Below are 16,971 nucleotides of genomic sequence, written 5' to 3' on the forward strand. Positions count from 1 at the left end.
CCCAGTTGCAGCAGGACCCTAAGTATTTGTCCAAGATGATTGTATGTTAAATGTTGTGAATCATCTGCCCCATCTTTCAACTCACAGCCACTATGTCAGCTGTCCAGCAAGGTCATTAGCCAATGGGCAGGAGACTCTCTCCGAAGCTTCTCTACAATTACTGCTGTCCATGTGACCAACTCAGGAACCAGCCATTTTGTTTTAGGTTCTCACTTGGTCAGTGTTTGCTGCAGGTATACACTTCTTTGTAATGAATTCAAATGGCCAACTGCAACAGACATTGATGTACAGTATCAAGTTTAAGCTACTATTATAGATACAGCATAAGAGCTATAGGATAGTTTTCACATGACCTGTTATTACCTCTTCCAGGCATGGCGGAGGTATGACACCGATCACAGCGGCTATATAGAAAATGAAGAGCTTAAGGTACAGTAACTATGTAGATACTATATCAAGCCTGCAAATCGAATACTCTTAAGGTGGCCATACACACGCAGATTTATCTGCAGGTCTGTCTGGTTGGAACAAAAACATGGTTATGGATGAGAGCAAATGACAGTTGACCATTTGCTTGGAAATGCTGGAAAACTGACAAACTGTCACTCATCCATAACCATGTTTTTGTTCCAACCAGCCAGATCTGCAGATAAATCTTACTAGTGTATGGGCACCTTAATTACAGTCAGCTAGATAACGCTAGCAAATAATCACAATGCAAGAATTACATCCATCCACGTACTGTATAGTGCTAAAGTGGTTATATCATTGTTGTAAATGCCCATACAGGCGTTTTGAGCTAAAAGGAGACAACTTTAACTATTTGAGCTGCTTTCTGTTCAAAAGCCGCCCAGTTTGTATGGCCCCGGTGGCCCCGATGAGCGGTAAGCACTGATTTCCGCTCCCACGTCATCGCCGGCCGCTGCCACTTATCTGCTGGTATTACCAACAAATGAGCGGCGGGGTGGACATCTGCAAATTTTCGGGAGATGTACGAATGCGTACTATTCGTATTTTTTCCATTCATGTTTTTAAGAATTTCTTAAAAATATGAATGGATACATCATCGATAGAATACGGCCGTTAAAGCCTATTCTTTTCAATGGTTTCGAGAAATTTACCATTGATGCGTATTTCTTCGGCGTTTGTATTTTACAAATTTTACGGTCGTATTTTTTTTACAAATCTTTATTTGTAAATAAATCCTGGTACTTGTGTATTTTGGCGGCGCCCATCGCATCGCATACCATAACGCATGCGATGGTATGCGATGCGACGCGATTTCGTTGGTTAGTGTACGATGGCATACAATTTTCAAATTGTATGCCATTGTACATGGCATACAATGCCATACAATGCGATGCGATGCGATTAAACATTGTATAAGCACCCTAATGGGTGCTTACAATGTTAAATGCACCCCCACGCCACCCCTCCACTATAAACGTGAACCCGAAGCGTGGCGAGCGGCGGCAGTACGCGTCCTACGACCTTTTCATACCCCCACTATCCACATTGGCGTGGAGTTGAGAATAGATTAGTGTGGCGAGCGCAGCGAGCCACCGAGCCCGAAGCGTGGCGAGCGGACGCGGATACCTGTGAAGCCCGCGAAGGGACGCGGTTACCTGTGAAGGTATCCGCGTCCGCTCGCCACGCTTCGGGCTCGGTGGCTCGCTGCGCTCGTCACACTATTCTATTCTCAACTCCACGCCGACGTGGATAGTGGGGGTATGAAAATGTCGTAGGATGCGTACCGCCGCCCCTCGCGGGCTCGCTGCACTCGCCACGCTTCGGGTTCACGTTTATAGTGGGGGGGTGGCGTGGGGGTGCATTTAACATTGTAAGCACCCATTAGGGTGCTCAAAAGCACCCTTTAGGGTGCTTATACGATTTTTAATCGTATAGGGGGTCAAAATCGCATCGCATCGCATGCCATCGGGTACATGGCATGCAATGCGATACGTTCATCGTACGATGCAGAAATCGGGCGCCGCCAAAATACACAAGTACCTAAATCCTTAAACAAAATAGACCAGCCCCAGTCTGGGGAGTTTGACAGAACCATGCACAGTTTAGGGAGATCTCTACATGGTTCTGTCCCCAAAAAATGTGTTAAAGTGAAAATTTGAAGGAAAAAAAGTGACGTGGGGTCCCCACTCCTGAGCATATCCAGCTCGGGCGCATTGAACCAGCCCTGGTTTCAAAAATAAGGGGGACAAAATGTGTAGGGGTCTCCTGTATTTCAGAAACTAGCACCAGGCTCTTGGACCGGTCCTGGTTCCAAAAATACGGGGGACAAATAAACTGGGGGCCCCCCGTATTTTGGAACCTGCATCGAGCTTCAACAGCCAGTCATGCCACAGCCGGGGGCCACTTTTTATACAAGGTCCCCCGGCCGTACCATGAGCACAGTGGCCTGTCAGCCCGGGACGAGTTTGTGGGGAGGTCAGAATCCCACATTAAAGGGGGGTCCCCCATCCAAGGCTGAAGCCCAGGGCAGTCCTTGGTATCCCAGGGCGGTCAACGCCGGGCTGATACTCAGGGGCGGAACTGGCGGAGGCAATAAAGTCATCTGCCGCTGGGCGTCTCCTCCATTGCCTCCAGCTCTGTTGTACTCACAGCCCATGCAGAGTGCCCCTTTCTCCCTCCCGAAGTAGCGAAGCAGGAGGGACCCGTCTGCTGGTGATTAACTCTGATGCAGGGGATGGGGTCAGGGCAGCACAGACATTACTCTGCAGTTCACTACTGGGTAAAAAATCCCAAAAGGCACTGCAGTGGGGTCAAAAGAGCATGTGCTGGGCTCTGATTGGAGGAGAGCCCAACACATGCTCCTCTGACCTCTATCGATGGTTAGGTCTAAATTGTAGTGTGAGCAGCTACCACCAGCCACAGCCAGGAGATACTGCCCTATCACTTCCCCTGCCTATGGCTCACGCAGGTCAGGGGAATTACACATTACTGTAGCTTATAAAGTGCAGGGTAGGAACAGGGAGTTGGCTACAGCCAGGAGATACTGCCCTATCATTTCTTTTGCCCATGGCTCATGCAGGGCAGTGGGATTACACATCAATGTAGCTTATAAAGTGCAGGGTAGTAGCAGGGTGTGGGCTACATCCAGAGACAGATAACCTGGTACCCTTCTGCAGCCTTAGCCTAACCTCTCCCCTCCTGCAGTCTCAGCCTAACCAACACCCTAACCTCCCCTCCCACAGCCTTACCCTATCCTCTCTTCTATCACCCCCATCCTGCAGCCTTACCCTATCATCTCCCCTAACCTGACTAGATCCCTGCTTGCACTGGCTTGCCTAGATCGTGTGCAGCTTTGCCTATAAAAACAATAGGCGAAGCCCCACTCTGCACAATCGATGCGCACAGAGCATCATGGGCACAACAGCCGGGTCGCTCTGTGTGTACGGGGTATTACACTGACTTCCCCTCTAGCTTTCCCTTCTGCTACCTTAACCTCCCTCATAACCTCGCCTCCGGCAGTCTTACCTGGCCTATTCCCTAACCTGCACTCCTGCTGCCTAAGCTTGCGGTACCTGTGGCACTGGCATCAACAATTCACATATGAAGGGTTACGTGGTTAACCAGTTCAGCTGCCTGGCTGCAGTGGACGGACACACTAGTGACACAGGAGTTTGTACACCAAAGCCAGCTAGCCACTGCACTCTCTTTCTCTCTATCTACCTATCTATCGGGACAGGGTTCATCAAAATGTATCTTGCCTCCGGAGGATTGGGACAAACTTACGCCACTGCTGATACGTGTAAAATTACAAAAATAAATATTGCTTTTTACAGTTGAACTACAAGTCCCAGGTCTCCGCTGCATGCTGGGACTTGGTCAAACCACAAGTCCAGAATGTGGGGCATTAATTGGGCCCCTTAGACTTCTAGTTCACCCTTAAAAAGAATGTTCAAATAAAGACACGCAACTTTCCAACTTTTGGAAACGTACCAGAAAAGATGTGAATCGGAAAATCCACATCTTTTTTCCATGGAAACGAACGCTGGTTTGCAAATTTAGTAGCCGTTTCCGCGAATGCAGACTCAGCTTTTCAAAGACCAGAATCTGCAGCAGCACGAGTCCTGGCTGATATTACAGAGTATTAGAAATATCAGCCAGCATTGTCATTTTTTACAGATAAAAACAGATAAAACAGATCAAAACAGATAAAAAAAAAAAAAGGTGAAACTAGAGCTGGATTCACATTATAAGATTATCTGTCCAATCTTTCTGATTGGAATTGAAATCTGGTAATGTCTGAGCGCAAATAACAATTAACCAATTTCTCCCAAACACTGGAAAACAGATGAGAATGGATATTTGGGATACAAACTGATATTTTTGCTAACTTTCTGGGTTTGGGGAGCAAAGGGTTTGTTGCCATTTGCTCCCATTAGGGATGCCAATCCCGGGGCATTTTTTCAATCCCGGGATCCGGGATTGAAAAATGCTCAATCCCGGGATTCCCGGGATCCCGGGATTGGCATCCAAACCAAAAAGCCCATTATTAGCATTGGACCCACCCCGGCTGACCCGCACATCTACTTACATAAGGGAGCGGGCGGCCGGCCGGGAGTGGGTTTGGAGGTGCACGGTGCCTCCCGGCAAGTGCACCTCCATCGAAGACAGCAGGCAGGTGGGCGGAGGCATGCTGGCGTGCAGGCGGGCGGCGGAGAAGAGGCGGGCAGGCGGAGGCAGGCCGGCGGGTAGGCGGGCGGTCACTGGTGACGTGTGGCCTGCGCAGCGTGACCTCTACTGTCACGCTACGCAGGCCGCACGCCGGGTCAATTTACGGGAACAGCCGGGCAGCGTCTGAGCGAGTGCTCAGACGCTGCCCGGCATTAGACTGCGCATGCGCAGTCTAATCCCGAAATCCCAGGATTGGATTCTCCAATCCCGGGATTGAAATCCCGGACTTTTTTAGGCCAAATCCCGGGATCCCGCCGATCCCGATCCTGGGATTGGCCACACTAGCTCCCATACATTACCATATTTTCGCTCCAACCAGAAAGATTGGACAGATAATCTTACAGGTTGTATCCAGCATGAGATAGGTGTTACTTGTAGCCTTTACATCTATTCCCATTTGTACTGTGCTGAATTTGTGGGGCTGGATTATCATGTTTAATATAATTGGTTATACTTATTGTGTATGTAATGAAGTCTTGGTGTATACAGTATATTGTAATATGTCTTCTGTTCCCTGGAAGTTCTCCGGTGCTAAGTGTGACCTTAATCACCTGTGGGGTCACCCGTGTCAGTCCTGCTCTTGCTATAGAAAGTGCTTACCTTTCTCTTCTTTTTTCTTGTCCTCATAGAATTTTCTTAAAGACTTGTTAAAAAAGGCGAACAAACCTTACGAAGAAGCAAAACTGGACGAATACACACAAACAATGGTAAGGAGGATCTTGGAGTTATTTATTTTAAATTCAATTTCTTTGACCGATGTAAATGTCATCTGTAATCACTTTTATACCTTGCATAGAACAATATTTAGCCTGTTCATGTACAGGGAACTACTGACATCACTGAGTTTGTTATACCTTTTCGGGCTGACTTGGATGGATCGGTTTTTATGGATGCAAAAATGGAGATGACACAAATAGCACACGCACGAAGTGGCAAACGCAGGATTTTCAGAAGGGGGTTTCCAGAGGGGCGGAGCAAAGCACGGAGATGGACACTTAGGTGACCCAGTATATGCCGGGTCAGTTAAAGTATTATAGATAGACCAAATGTATATAAATAATAATAATAATACACACACACACATATATATATACATACATACATACATACATACATACATAACAGCAGTGTAGACCCCAGGGCATAGCAATGTATTGGGGCCCCTACCGATCCTCCAGCGGTAGGGTTGGGGGAAGCTTTGATGTCTTCTTGTACCCATGGAAAGAGGGGACCCTCAGCTTTCAGCCTAGGGCCCTTAGACTCCTGGGGGGGTTTCTGGCTACTCAGAAACCCCCCCTGCGTGCGCTACTGGCACAGAGGTGTGTAGTGGGATATAGTGTGTGCTTGCCTACCATTCTGGCCCCCTGGAAAGGGGAGATGCCGATTTCACAGCATCACTTTACTGCACACATTCTCCTCCCCCTCCTCGTGCAGTACATTGATGCTGTGAAATCGGATTCTCACCTTTCCAGGGGGCCAGAATGGTAGGCAAGCATGCAATATAGACTGTACAAACTAGGCGATGTGCAAAGCAGAGGCGTAACAATGGCACTGCAGCCTAGGTGGTGGTTTGGGGGAGCCGGTGCTGCGTGGATGCCTGGTCCCTGCAGATTCCAATTGGTCTGGCCGTCCGTATGAAATCTGCTGAAATTGTCCATCCAAAAATGTCTCCTGTCTTGAAGGAGACAGATGCTAAAGGTCCTATCCAGAAGTTATGGATTTGGGGAAGTGATATATATTGGCCCTGGCAATGAACATGTATACCCCTGGCAATGAACACGTAAACCACTGGCAATGAGCCTGTAACCCCCTGGCAATAGGCCTGAAACTCCCTGGCAAAGAGCATGTAATCCCCTGTTAACAATCAAAAAACCACTGGCAATGAATAAGAAACTTTATTATTATTATTATTATTATTATCATTATTATTATTATTATTATTACCCTTTATTTATATGGCACCATAAGGGTTCTGCAGCGCCCAATCACAGAGTACAAATAATCAAAACAGGAAAACAGTGACTTACAGTTGAAGATAATACAGGACAAATGCAGGGTAAATGATTATAGGAACATCAGCCGATTGCTGCAACATAACTATCCAGGTGGCAGCAAACAGCGTGCTTTGGTGCAGTTGAAGACTGCTGAAGTAAGAAAGGATAAGAACATGAGATAAGAGGTCCCTGCTCGTGAGAGCTTACATTCTAAAGAGGAGGGGCAGACAGACAGGGGTGACACAGGAGGGGTAGACAGGGAAAGGAACAGAAGGTTAAGAGGACAGTTTGCTGGGTTTGGTGAAGAAGAAGGTCTTAAGAGCCCATCTGAAGTTCTGTAGAGAAGTGGAGAGTCTGAGGATGAGAGGGAGAAAGTCGGCCGAAGGGTGTTAGCAGAGCGAAGGGGACGAGTGGGAGTGTAAAGGGATATAAGGTCAGAGATGTAAATGGGAGAGGAGTGGGTAACGGCTTTGTAAGTGAGTGTTAGAAGTTTGAATTTAATTCTGAATTGAATTCTGAAGGGGAAGCCAGTGAAGGGCTTGTAGGTGGAGGTAGTGCGTTTGGTGAGGAAGATGAGTTGGGCTGCAGCATTGAAGATAGATTGGAGTGGAGACAGGTATTTGTCAGGGATACCAGTTAGGAGGAGATTGCAGTAGTCCAGCCTGGATATGATCAGTGAGTGGATAATGGTCTTAGTGGCATCCTGAGTGAGAAGAGGTCTAATTCTGGGGATATTTTTTAGATGAAAATGGCTTGTGAGAGGTGCTGAATATGTGGTTTGAAGGAGAGGGAGGAGTCAAGGATTACTCCAAGACAGCGTACTTGGGAGTTAGGGGTGATAGTCGGGCCATCAATAGATAATGAGATTGTGGGATGTGAGGTTGTGCGGGAGGGTGGGAAGATGATCATCTCAGTCTTGGACATGTTAATTTTTGAGAAAGCGCTGGGACATCCAGGAAGAGATAGCAGAGAGACAGTTGGAGATACGAGTGAGGAGAGTGGGGGAAAGGTCAGGGGAGGAAAAGTAGATTTGAGTATCATCAGCATAGAGATGATATTGGAAGTCAAAAGAGCTAATGAGCTCACCTAAAGTGGACGTATAGAGAGAGAAAAGGAGAAGACCAAGAACAGAACCCCCTGAAAATAACCATAAACCCCCTACAATGAGCATGTATCCCCTGCCAACGAACATATTACTCCTGTCAATGAGCACAAAACCCCTGGCAATGAGCATTTACATAAAAGAAAAAAAAATTTCCTCTCCTCACCTGTAATCTCGCTTGCAAAATCGAATTTCATTTTTGCAATGATCCGCAAACACACGGGCCCTTTCTTGCCAGGGAAACGCCCTCGTGGTGCCATCTCCTCCAACTGGGAGGTGCAAACATTTGTCTTGCCCCACGAAACGCCACCATCTTCCATAACCTGGACAAGGTGATCCGCTGCACTTCAGTGCTTTTGGGCTTCATACTGTAAATGACCTCCGATGCGTCCAAGTGTCTAGATATATTTTTGATTTACTGCAGAGTGACTGAATAGCGCACGGCTATAATATTAAAAATTCAAGCTGACACATCCATTTAGTCTGTTCATTAAATCAACCTCATTGTGCTGATAGTATGAAATATTAAGTGCAACTAGGATTAATAATAGTATCGCACATATAGATTTAGAAGTGATCCGAGAGGCCAACTACTAGTAGTTAATAGGTGTAGAGAGACGTATTCATTTTTCTCCTCCGTTTATTGAAGCTTTCATGCCGCAAAGGCAAAGTCATTATCTTCTATGATATTCCGCTCGGCTATTATTAAGTGCCCTAATTCTTAATGAGTAAGAATGCATGTAATTTAAAAAGAAAGGTTCAGTTGAGAATGTGCCAGCCTAGGTCCTCCCGCGGCGCAGCGCTGCCGTATAAAATATAATACCCATTCAATTTTTGGGTATGTCAAAGACCTACTTACCCAACACCTAATAATTTTTCATTTCAATCAATTTAATTAGGAATATGCCGGAGTATTCACCGAGAAGTGATAATATGATTCCAGTGTAAAGGTATAGAGTTTAAAATCAGAGCCAGTAAAGATCGCCCGCTTGGGTTGTACGATATCCTGCCTTTCATTCCAGCTGTTGCTATAATGAAGTGGTTTATCAGCAGCTAGACATACTTCTTTGAATAAACATGAGCCGCCTGTGGCTGCTCAGTACAATGGGGTTTTACTCCAAGGCGGCCCGCCTCTCTTTCATTTATTGATAGTCTGAAGTTTAATTCAGAAGTGTGCGGCCCTCTCCTGTGGCAGTGATGTGTCTTCAAAAGCAACTGTTGTTCAAAGACTCTGCGTGTCGGAATCTAGCCAAGTGTGGCGTTGGCTTCTTGACAATGCACCTATTCACTGTGAAGTCAGAAACTGAAGATGAGCTTAATGTTAAGGCGCCGGTGAGTGCCAGCAGCACCGACACAATGGAAACAAGTTGAGAAGAGTCTCTCGTTCCTGGAATTTTTACACTTGTAGAAAATGCATTAATAACTGCTAAAGATACATTTAGAATATTCATCTATGATATCTAATACCCAGACACCCAGTATTCATAAAGGTCAGAAAAAGTCAAAACCATAAAAATGTAAATAATTGAGGCATCTCGGTGATAGCAACGTTCCGTAAGATAATACAAGCCGTACATTTCTATTATACATACATAAAGTATCTGCCTATATCAGTGCCCCATGCGTACACAGGTGTTCAGCTAAACTCCATTTTTTCGGTAGCTTGCACCTACTTTTTGCAAACACAGTTCAAAATTGAAATAGGGGAGCCACACCCACTGCCATCAACTATGATCCCAAACTGACTCACTGGCAGTTGGTGATTCTCCTCTAATTTTGAATTGTGCTGCAGCCCCGCCTCTGGAGCCACCACTGTTTAAAACTGTACCATTCTTGCATACCTTTTTGTCTTCTTTTTCGGGTAGAAGCCCAGAAAAGAGATATAACAGGATACATTTACCCCTTTCACATCGCACAAATAACACAGGTTGTTGCTGGGTCAACCAAGGTCGACGTGCGGTGTGAAAGGACCTTCTGAAAATACCTGGCTCCAGCAACCTGGCATTCCGACCCAGGTTAAGAGAAGGGTTAATCCCGGGTCAGACGTGGGTTGCTGTGCAGTGTGGGCGGGTAACCCAGGTCTAGCGACCCGAGTTCCGTTCACAATATAGGGAGGAGGCAGCATCAGCTCCAAGTGCTGCCTCCTACCCTGCCCCCTGATGAAGCAATGCAACCCCAAGATGACGTCAGCAGATGGGCTTGTTGACGGGCTTGCTGCTGGATCGCTGTTAGGTACCTTGCATAGCAAATACTGGGTCTCTTTTGGGGCGGACCCGTGTACAAATCCAGGTTGTGAACTGGCATATGCAATGTGAAAGGGGTATTTAAGGGGCGGGGGCTAGACTAGGATGTCACTAGGATGACTAAAAGGGGTAATTGCCCATAATTTGTGGAACCGCAGTTAGGGGGCGAGACTGAGATTGTATTGATTTTATCACTATTATGGTCTCTTCACTTGAAAGCAGGTCGAATGCGGTCTAGAGTCACCTACCCTTTCCGGGAGCTGTAGGGGACTATCAAAAAAGCAGGAGTCTCCCACATTCTGAATATGAACTGTATACAGTATGTGCATAATGACCAATGGCAGAAGAGCAGATGGCCTTATGAGCCAGTGTGGCCACCTTATAGTGCCCCACTTCAGTGGCATGCCGCGAAATGGAGTGCCCAAGAGGCCTGGCCACACCCATTTTTCACATTGTGTACACACAGAGCAATGCAGGGTCTGAGTTTCTTTGCTATACACCAGTGTTTCCCAAAGTGTTTTACAGTATCACTGCCGGCGACTCTTTTGCAATTTTTAGCCACTAATGAACATAGCTGTGCACAAACTAGGAGATCTGGAAAACATGCACTGTTAGGAGTCCCTGAGAACTAGAGTTGGAAAACACTACCTTGACTTTTCGATTTATCACTTCAAGTTCAAGTCTCATTAATTTGTCTGGAACAACCAAAATATCCAAGTGTTGAATTAGTTCGCAATGTCACCAGTTTTGTTTAGAGTCTGCCAAATCAATGCAAGGAACCCTTATAATGACCTCTGACTGCCCCAATGTGCCCCAATAATATTTTGAATACTGTATTTTACCTAATGACACATTGTTACTTTTTTATTATTATTTTATTATTCTAATTACTGTCTTTGTTCTAATTTTGACATATTCTATTAAATAGTACTGGTTCAATCATAACTAATTTTACTCAATATTCTCTTGAGATTAGTCATGGTATAGAAGGGACATTGGCGTTGTTTATATTATGTGCCTTTTTTTGTATTTCATCATTTATGTTATCTTAGCATGTGTGTGCATATAACTGTACGTACCTACATCAAGGGCCTGATTCAGCCATGATCGCTTATAGGATGACCGAGAATGCGCACGGTCCGCAGTGCACATGTGCGAGCCATCCGTGTGAACAAAGCAGCGATTGCTAGCCATCGTTGGCCATTCGCAAGTTGAGTGACAGGCATCGGGTGTTTGGGGACGGCATACTGATATTTTCTGGGAGTGTCTTTTTGTAAATTAGTTTATGCGTTAATTAAGTTCAGGCTGATGGGACACCATTGGCGGGTGGAGATGTTTAGACTCCTCTAAACCACGACTATAATATACAAATGGTTCAGTGTTTCATACATTTATGTCAACACATTTAAACAACAACAGAAAAAATAGTATTACCTGCTGTATAATTAAAATAATCTTATTTACACAAGATGTTTGTCATTTTGCAGCTTAAAATGTTTGATTCGAATAATGATGGAAAATTGGGACTTACAGAAATGGCAAGGTAAGAAAAAAAACCTGTAAACCTAACATATACAGTTATAATATTACATTAAAATAAAACATCTCACGTGTAAATTTTCATTAAACAAAATGTTGTAAATACAATATTTGAAATTGCATTTAAAACACTGTGTCAAAATTGTATATTGATTTCGGTTTTCCATTATGTGGATAGACGTCATGGTCACCTTGGCAGTTAATGATTACATATTATAAGGTCAGCATATACAGTAATAAGCAGAATAAAGAACCGTTGCCGTTGATTAATAGTCATTTCATAAATGGAAAAAACATGTGTGCATGGTCTACATAATTATTTGCAGCTATGAAATGTAATTGTAGGATCTTTGCCCAGATCTCCTGTTTTACATCCAATAGGAATATGATTTATTTCCTTGTTAAATTTCATTCAGGTGTTCCTCCTCCCCATCTGCTCCAGCAGAACATGCCATAGGCAAAATCGGGAGCAGTGACACAGGAATATTTAACCTGAAATACAAGTTGATAGAAAATGTATTCTTATTCCGGTATATAACCCTCTGACTTATAACGATCAAGTGAAATACAGCACTTTCCATCTCATAAATTGTTAGTGGCTGGTCGGTAATGTGTTGCAGCCACATAAGTACATACAGTACTTGGCTATTGCACATCATTACTCAATCACTTCTCATCTGTCTGTTCGATAACAAATACAAGGAATTAGCCAAAGCAAAGACAAGAAGTAATGGGTTGTTTCAGAGATCACTTAACAAGATTACTTGACAGAAGTTCATTGGTCTGGTGCAGAAACTGTAATGGTGGCCATACACTAGTGCAATCGGATGAGATGCGACATCGCAATTTGATTTCCCATCGGATCCCATTGCATTTGAATTGCTTTTTTCCCCGCATGCGGTCACACATTGAGTGCTGGAACCGGACGGGGGGCAGGTAGTCACCTGGTGGCGGTAGCTAGCAGTGGAAGCGGGGTGGGCGGCGGTAGTCAGCGGATCTGGCGGCGGTTGGCAGAATTTTTAAAAACAGACTGGGCGGGGCTCACATTTGGGTGGCAGCTGATTGGCTGAGAGATTGGCTGAGAGGACCGCCCAATCTTTTGAAATGCATCGTTGTGCGCAGCGACGTAGGGAAAGGCACCCGCGGGTCGCCCGCTGGTGGCATCGGGTGACGCTGGGGTGAGAGATTGAACCTGTGTGCAGCACATTATATCTGGTGATGCAAGATTTTACCAGCGGGCCCGCATATCATGTCGGGTAACACATGCGATGACATGCGATTTATCGAAATTGCATGGATTGCTTCCAATATCTCACATGTGTATGGGCACCTTAAGTGCTTATGGATATGATAATAAACTAATTAATTGCAAATTAATATGTTTTCTATCAAGGATTTGCTTTGGGATAAGTTCCCTTAATGGTGTAAGGGGCATAGGCGAATGTAGAATTATGGTAATGGGTGGTCCCAGATCCAGACATAACAGAAGGCGGACCTTTGCGCGGCGTAGCCGCGCGTCAAAAAGGGGGCGTGGTCTCATGGGAAGGAGGCGTGGCATCACAAAAAGGGGTGTGGTATTACACTTTAGACCATACACAGTAATGCCAATTACACATAAGGCCACACACCATAATGCCCATTACACATTGTGCCACACATCATGATGACCATTACATATTTGCCACATAAGTGCTGCTTACCTATGTGCTCATTGCTAGGGGGTTCTTGCTTGATGGCACCATAGTACCCATTACACATGATGCCGCACACCATAGTACCCATTACACATGATTTCGCACACCATAGTACCCATTACACATGATGCCGCGCACCATAGTCAGGGCCGGTGCAAGGCATCGGAGCACCCCAGGCGAGTCGGGGTGGGGGTGCCCCGGTGCCAGGGGGTGAAGGCGGGCGGTTCCTGTTGTGCCATCTGGGGAGTGGGCAGGAGGGTCTATGCTGGCGTCTGACAGGAGCCTGCAGTGGTGTCCTTGCCGCGCGGGTACCTGCGGCGCTGCGTATAAAGCTGGCGGCGGGGGGTCCTTGCAGTGAATAAGAAATAACTAGCGCTATGCGGTGGTGCGGGAAGCGCTTCTGTTTTAAAAACACTGGCCGCACGCTGATTGGCTGAATCTCTGATCGGCCAGTATTTTCAAACCCTGCAGCGCTTCCCGCACCGCCGCATAGCCCGGTGGATAGTGCTAGTTATTTCTTATTCACTGCAGGGACCCCCCACCGCCGCCAGATTTATACACAGCACCGCAGGTACCCGTGCGGCAAGGACACCACTGCAGGCTCCTGTCAGAAGCCAGCAGGTACCCCCTTTGCACGGGGTGCTTTGCCTAGCAGTATCTCCGGTTCCCAGGGGACTAGAGACACGGGCTGGGCTCGTTGGAAAGCCCCATCCCTCAGCTACAAAATGGGCTAATGGGTGGTCCTGTGCACCCCCGGACCACCCCCTAGATTCGCCTATGGTAAGGGGGGAATTCAATTCTAGACTTTCGGTGAAAAAAAAAACATGTCTTTTAGAGTGATTTTTGACCGAATGTCATTATCGGGCAATTCAATTTTAACTGGTTGTTTTGGCATGAAAAAAATATGATTCTGCGATAAGCTCCAGTTACTATTGTGAAAACCACCTCTGGGCTGGTGAGAATAAAAAATCCCCGATAGTGCCAGCTGATTGGTTCCCGGGGGATCAATTAGCCTCGGAAATTTACTGTGGCTAATTGAATTCACCACATAGTCTGTTTTCAGCAATTTGTATTTTCACATTAATTTCCAGTAATTGCTACTTCTTAAACAACAACATATTGTCAATCTAAAATAGCTATAATTACAAAGCAGGAGCTTCAAAGTAAAATTCTACTTTTAGATATAAAAAAAAAATATTATGTGATTTAATTTTGGAGACGCGATGCTTCCTGCGATTTGAGGTATACAGTACAACCATTGTTTCGGATTCATTGTGCTCTCAATGAGCGGCCAGATAATCAGCAGAATGGAAAATGGAGAGGAGGGCTAAACTTTCCGCATAATTATGTTGCTGTTAATGAAAAGATATCTAATGTCTTCTCTGTAATCTCAGAAAACGGTTTATTTTGTTTGCGGCTAAACTTTACTTTTTATAGATTCAAATACTATTTCTATATGCATAAATCCCCATATAGGTTTTAGTACAATATTGATTCGGACTTGGAACGAGTCGAGCAGGAGTGGGCAAGCAAAGGCCCAGGACAGAATGGCGTATTAGCATAACATACCAACCAGTCAGTTCCTAACTGTCATTTTTCAAACACAGCTTGTACATTCAGAATCTGGTTGGTACTTGTCGATCTCTGTGACATGATACACCTATATCTCAGCTAAAGTTATATATTGATGCTTCCGCAGAAACTCCCTTTTGGAGGAAACACAATTTTAAAACTGCGTCTTTTCTTACATATTCTTAACGCAAATGCTTTCACTCCCAAATGAGCCCCTGATTTGGTGGGTTCGGGGATGACGTAGCTCATTGGGTATGCGGTTGATAGGTTGACAGTAATTTAGGTCGACAGACAATAGGTCAACTACTATTGGTCGACAGGCAAACGGTTGACACATGAAAAGGTTGACACAGCTAATAGGTCGACATGAAAAAGGTTGACATGAGTTTTTCTTTCTAGCGTTTTCTTTTTCTTTTTTAAAAAGGTGGTTTTATGCTTGTGCTGATCTCTTGACTACATGTATGTCAACTTTTTTCATGTGTTGACCATTTACCTGTTGACTAATAGTTATAGTTTCCCAGTTTACATGTAGTCACATTGTAGGGCTGTCAGTACACATTATACCACACAGTATCTCAGATTCACATTATGACATACTGTATCCCCAGATCATATTATGCCCCACTATAGTGCCACCAGATCATATTGTGCCACATTACAGTACCCCAGGTCATATTATGTTCCATTATAATGCCCTCCAGTTCATTTTATACCACATTACAATGTGGTATAATAGATATACAGCAGGCACCAAGGCAAACATTTGTAGGGGCCCATATGTATCACCCGGTGATGAAATATTTATATAATCCATTGGGCTGCTCCCATCCTATGGAATGCCCGTCCACGCACAATAAGACTCTCCACTAGCCTCCAAACTTTCAAGTGTTCCCTGAAAACTCACCTCTTCAGGCAAGCCTATCATATTTATGTACCACACGCATAACCCTCTGAGGCACTTATGTATTATATAGCTTCCCTTCTGGACTTGTATCTTGGTAGGACTGCTATGCTATTACAGGTGCCTGTCCCTTGTGTTTCCCTCCTATATCTTTATAGACAGGTGTAACTACTTTTTTTGCGCCCCCCCCCCCCCCCCCCGCCAGACATTTCGGGCGGGGGGGATTCAAACAGATCTGTGTCGGGTGACGGGCGGTCCCCGGCTCCGGCTGCAGTGCTAATATAATAACAGACACTCGGAAAATGGCTTCCCCATACAGCATTATGGGGGCAGCCATTTTCCGAGTGTCTCTTATTATATTAGCACTGCAGCCGGAGCCGGGGGCCGCCCGTCACCCGACACAGATCTGCGTGTCGGGTTAGAGGCAGCGGCGCCGGCGGCAATGTGGTAAGGAGGGGGAGGGCAGGAGTCGGGAGCCGAGACCAGGTGGTAACTATAGTCCCGCAGACCCCCCAGGCGCCCACACCTGCCTAGCGCCTCCCCGCCACCGCGGGGGCTGCGGGACTATAGTTACGCCACTGTTTATAGATTGTAAGCTTGCAGCAGGGCTCTCCTACCTCCAAGTCTGTCTGTTGTTACCCAGTTTGTTTTATCACCGTCTACTATTGTGAAGCGCAACGGAATCTGCTGCGCTATATAAGAAACTGTAACGGAATCTGCTGCGCTATATAAGACCCTGTAACGGAATCTGCTGCGCTATATAAGACCCTGTAACGGAATCTGCTGCGCTATATAAGATGCTGTAACGGAATCTGCTGCGCTATATAAGACACTGTAACGGAATCTGCTGTGCTATATAACACACTGGGGGAGATTCTCTAAGAATCTCCGCCCCCCTTCGCCGCCCATCGCATTTAGAATTATCGCATATGATCTAACATATGCGATAATTATAGCAAAGGACAGCTCTTGCGTTAAGAGCTGTCCTTTGCGGTGAGAGTCGCCGGGTCCAAGCAGGTCCCGGCGGTTCCCCCCTCCCTCCCACACCCGGCGCTGCTGCTGCTGCACCGGGCTCTCCTCCTTCCTGCACCCGGAAGAGGATCGGTGCAGGGAGGAGGTCACAGGTCCGGGCAGCACAGCTCTGTGCTGCTCGGATACAGGTGAGGGGGGAGGGGGCGATGCGGGGCGGCGGGGGTCCGTGTGGGGCGGCGGGGGGATGCGGTAGAAG

At 46.0% G+C, this 16,971-nt stretch overlaps 1 protein-coding gene across 1 annotated transcript in view; it reads left to right on the top strand.

Moving 5' to 3' along the window:
• CALB1 (calbindin 1) overlaps positions 1–16,971 on the top strand; it is a 75,797-nt gene that overhangs the window by 39,151 nt on the left and 19,675 nt on the right. The window contains exons 5-7 of the mRNA XM_083187088.1: positions 373–429; positions 5,328–5,405; positions 11,525–11,580. Of these exons, the coding sequence (XP_083043214.1) occupies positions 373–429; positions 5,328–5,405; positions 11,525–11,580 (191 nt within the window). The remainder of the gene's footprint in view (positions 1–372; positions 430–5,327; positions 5,406–11,524; positions 11,581–16,971) is intronic.

Source organism: Crinia signifera, chromosome 5 (assembly GCF_055691185.1).
Source record: "Crinia signifera chromosome 5, ASM5569118v1, whole genome shotgun sequence".
In the NCBI taxonomy this organism is placed as follows: Eukaryota; Metazoa; Chordata; class Amphibia; order Anura; family Myobatrachidae; genus Crinia; species Crinia signifera.